The sequence below is a fragment of the Etheostoma spectabile genome, chromosome 16, assembly GCF_008692095.1.
Source record: "Etheostoma spectabile isolate EspeVRDwgs_2016 chromosome 16, UIUC_Espe_1.0, whole genome shotgun sequence".
Classification (NCBI taxonomy): Eukaryota; Metazoa; Chordata; class Actinopteri; order Perciformes; family Percidae; genus Etheostoma; species Etheostoma spectabile.
The window spans coordinates 10822942-10826625 of NC_045748.1; the positions used below are offsets into that span (position 1 = coordinate 10822942).

The window sequence follows — 3684 nt, forward strand, 5'->3', positions numbered from 1 at the left end:
ATCCGTTGTCCCTGGACAGATCTTAAAATCTTATTTACCTGAAAAAACAACAACAACAAAATTACAGTGAACAATACAAATGTAAAAAGCAGTAAAACAGATATAACTCTTCAAATCCCGTTGATAAATACAGTGTACAAAACAAAAAAGCCACAGTGCTTGCTCATGCGACAGTGTGTTCAACGCATCTATATCTTTTCAGTTTAAAACGCGTTGCTACATTTTGTCGCAGCTGAACGTGTCTCTCCACGCTGCTGAAAAGTTCCAACCCAATATCTTTTGAGTCCCCTTAGGGACCAGAAATAACAGGACAACCACCTAGCAGCAACCTGGGGACACCAAACAAACAAAAAGTGTATCTATCAACAGCCTAGGAGCCTTTTAGTGTTCACTTACAGTAACAAAACCTTAGAAACTGTTATATGTGGTCCCAAATATTTACCACCTCATTAATAACCTGGTCCAAGTTTATTTGACTTGCTGGAAGAAATGTGGTCTTTTCTAATCTCTGATGAAATGAATGAAAGGATTCCGGTGAGAATGGGACAGGGCTGACTTGAAAGAGACAATAGGAGAGAAATAAAGGACTGTGCATCAGTAGATGCCAAAGAGTATGCAGGACACTGGGGAAGTAGTTGACCTGCAGGTTAATTCATTTCATTAGCTTGTGGCAGAGAAACATCCTGTCTGTTTGTTACATGAGTGACACATAAAACCTAAGAACTTTACACGAGTTATTGGGTTTTTGTTTGATGTCTTTTCATGTTACTACGCATCCTTGTCACATGTACTGTACACTACCGGTCAAAAGTTTGGGCTCACTTATACATGTCCATACCACTCCATTATAGTCAGAATACCAGCTGGTCTGAGTGTGGGGGTTGGGGGATATTTAATGCGATATCTACATTGCCCATTATCAGCAACCATTCATCCAATGTTCAAAATTCTGTACACTAATCTGATATCATTTAAACAAAACTGAGAAAACATCGGAGAACCATTTTGCAATTATGTAAGCACAGAATGTAATCTGAAAACTGCTGCCCTGGTTAAAAACAACCACAATGCAACTGAACTCAGCTTCTTTCTATAATGGAGTGCAATGGAAATTTCTAAGCAACCCCAAACTTTGAACCGGTGAGTAATCATTTTCTATAAAAAAAAAACTCTACGAGAGCCTTTCTTTGATGTCATTTTTTTAGTATTTCAAGAATCGGTTTAGAAACCGGAACCTTTTTAAAAAGTACTGGTTCGGCATTGGAATTGTAAAAAGCCAAACAATACCCAACCCTATTTATAATATATATTTATGTTTAAATGTTTCTAAACTTGCATATTTTGTGCCCGAGGACCCCCTTGAAAACTAAATGCATTTCAAGGGGTTTACTCTCCTTTTAAAATGAATTAGATTTGAGCTATGTGATTTTGTTTTGTGTGACTGCTTCCTTGTGCAGGCTGGAGCTTCAGCATGGGTTCAGCCTACCAGTTCCACAGCTGGAGAGTGTTTGTGGTGGTGTGTGCGCTGCCGTGTGTCTCTGCAGTAGTGGCTCTCACGTTTATGCCTGAGAGCCCCCGCTTCTTCCTGGAGGTAAGAGAGAGGGAGACTCAACATGTTCTGATGCTGGCATGATGATGCTGCCGGAGCTCATTACTATTCATGAGCTCACCCAGTTGCGCTGGGTAAAGGATGCTGATAGCCATGCTCTCATTAGCTAGCTGTTAGCCAATCAGAAACAAGCAGCTTAGTTTGTTGAAGATAAATGAGAACTGGCACAAATTGAGTTGAATGTTCCTGCAGGCTTTCTATACCGCACTAGAATGGCTTGAAACAAGGTAACCAAAGTATTTTTTCACAAAAGATGTTACAGTACAGAAAGTTTGTGTTGGTAATTTGGCTGCTGATTAGACCCACCCACCAACATGCCCAGCTGTTAAAGCCACAGTGGCTATGGAGGCACCTGTGGCAGTTGTTTAGCCGCCAATAGGTGACTGTGAGCCGGCTACAGGCACCGTTAGATACCGCTCCTCTCAGGGGCCATGGCAGTTGAGTTCAGCCAGAAAAAGTGAGCGTCATGTGGTGATGACGGTTTTGATGACAGTCAAGTTTAGGTACCTAAACAACTAGTTAAGTTTAGTAAAAAGATCGTAGTTTGGTTAGGGTTAGGGGTTAGTGTTAGGGTTAGGGTTAGGGTTAACCACTGAAAGTGCTGTGTTTTATGTTGACACCATGTAGTGCTATTTGGTTTTGAGATTATCCTTCAGTGGATAACAAAGTGCATAAATGTTTTGGCATGGCCAGCCGAGTAGCACTACATCTATTGCATTGGAAGGGGGATTTAATTCATGAAATGGGTTATGTTATTCAGAATATAATAGAATTTATGTATTTATTTATTTTTATTGGTGGTTGTTTAAAGTTGGTGGAATGCACCTTGAACGTTGGTTTGTAGCCCGCAAATAAAATCTAAAGAAGACAAAGAAGATTTAATTCTTGCATGTTTTGTTTGGCTGTGCATGATCAAAAACATCCCCCCCACCCCGTGCTTTCTTCACATATTGCACCCTGGTCACATCCCTAATAAATGAGTATTAATTTGCTTAAAAATATAGAAGCAACTGAAGTTAAAGTCCAAGAGCCTCCCCGGGATAAAAGCCAGTATGGTTAACTGACTCCAGTAACTTCAGGAGGAAAAGGAGAGATCTTGATGCGGATGCATACACGACGTAACATTACTCCCTCTTCCCTTAGATAGGTAAACACGACGAGGCCTGGATGGTGCTCAAACACATCCACGACACCAACATGCGTGCCCGCGGAGAGCCCGAGAGAGTCTTCACTGTGAGTACACACTGGCCCCCACACTTTGCATCCTCCCTGCTGCAGCAGGGCCGTGTCAGCAGGTGACAGACCAGTGTCTCCCCCTGCAGGTGAACAGGATCAAAATCCCCAAACAGCTGGACGAGCTGGTGGAGATGCAGAACGAGTCAGCCAACCCCGTACTCAAGGTCCTCTTGAAGATCAAGACTGAGCTCAGAGGAGTAGGATCCTTTTTTTCTTCTTCTTCGTTTTGTCCCGGCTGTTTTTTTTCATACGGATCTTTTATGGTTGTTTAGATTCAAATTAAATACCAATGTGTTCCCTTCCCTAACAGATCTGGTTGACGTTTATGAAATGCTTCAACTACCCAGTGAGAGACAACACTATAAAGCTGGCCGTCGTCTGGTTTACCCTGTCGTTTGGGTAAGAGATTTCATGCACACTGTTTCTTCTTCTACACTTATGATTTCAGCTTCCGTCATGTTTAATGAGCTACACGTCGCCCTTAGTGATACTTAGAGCCCTTTCTGGCCAAATGAGAGTTTCAGTGAAGTACTTCGCACTGAGGCAAGCGCTCGCTCACGTATCTCCTCGTGATGAATGAAGCCATTTGAGAGAAGGTGTCACTCTGATTTTTTTTTTTTCTTCTGCTGGCTGCAGTAATAAACTACAGCAGGTACATGTCGCAAGGTTTTAGCCCTAAGGAGAGACAAGTATTCTGTTAAACTAAAAGAAAAACAATTTATTTTGTTCAACTCTGGTTTCATTTTGTGTCAAGTCTTTACTTTTATTTTTTATTTTTTATTGTATGTCTACTTCAATCACATGATAGATAGATAGATAGATAGATAGATAGATAGATA

General features: G+C 41.3%; 1 protein-coding gene across 1 annotated transcript in view; it reads left to right on the top strand.

The window, feature by feature from the left end:
• The window catches only part of LOC116704192 (synaptic vesicle glycoprotein 2C), a 34178-nt gene that overhangs the window by 20892 nt on the left and 9602 nt on the right, over positions 1-3684 (top strand). The window contains exons 4-7 of the mRNA XM_032539466.1: positions 1458-1591; positions 2753-2842; positions 2932-3042; positions 3156-3244. Of these exons, the coding sequence (XP_032395357.1) occupies positions 1458-1591; positions 2753-2842; positions 2932-3042; positions 3156-3244 (424 nt within the window). The remainder of the gene's footprint in view (positions 1-1457; positions 1592-2752; positions 2843-2931; positions 3043-3155; positions 3245-3684) is intronic.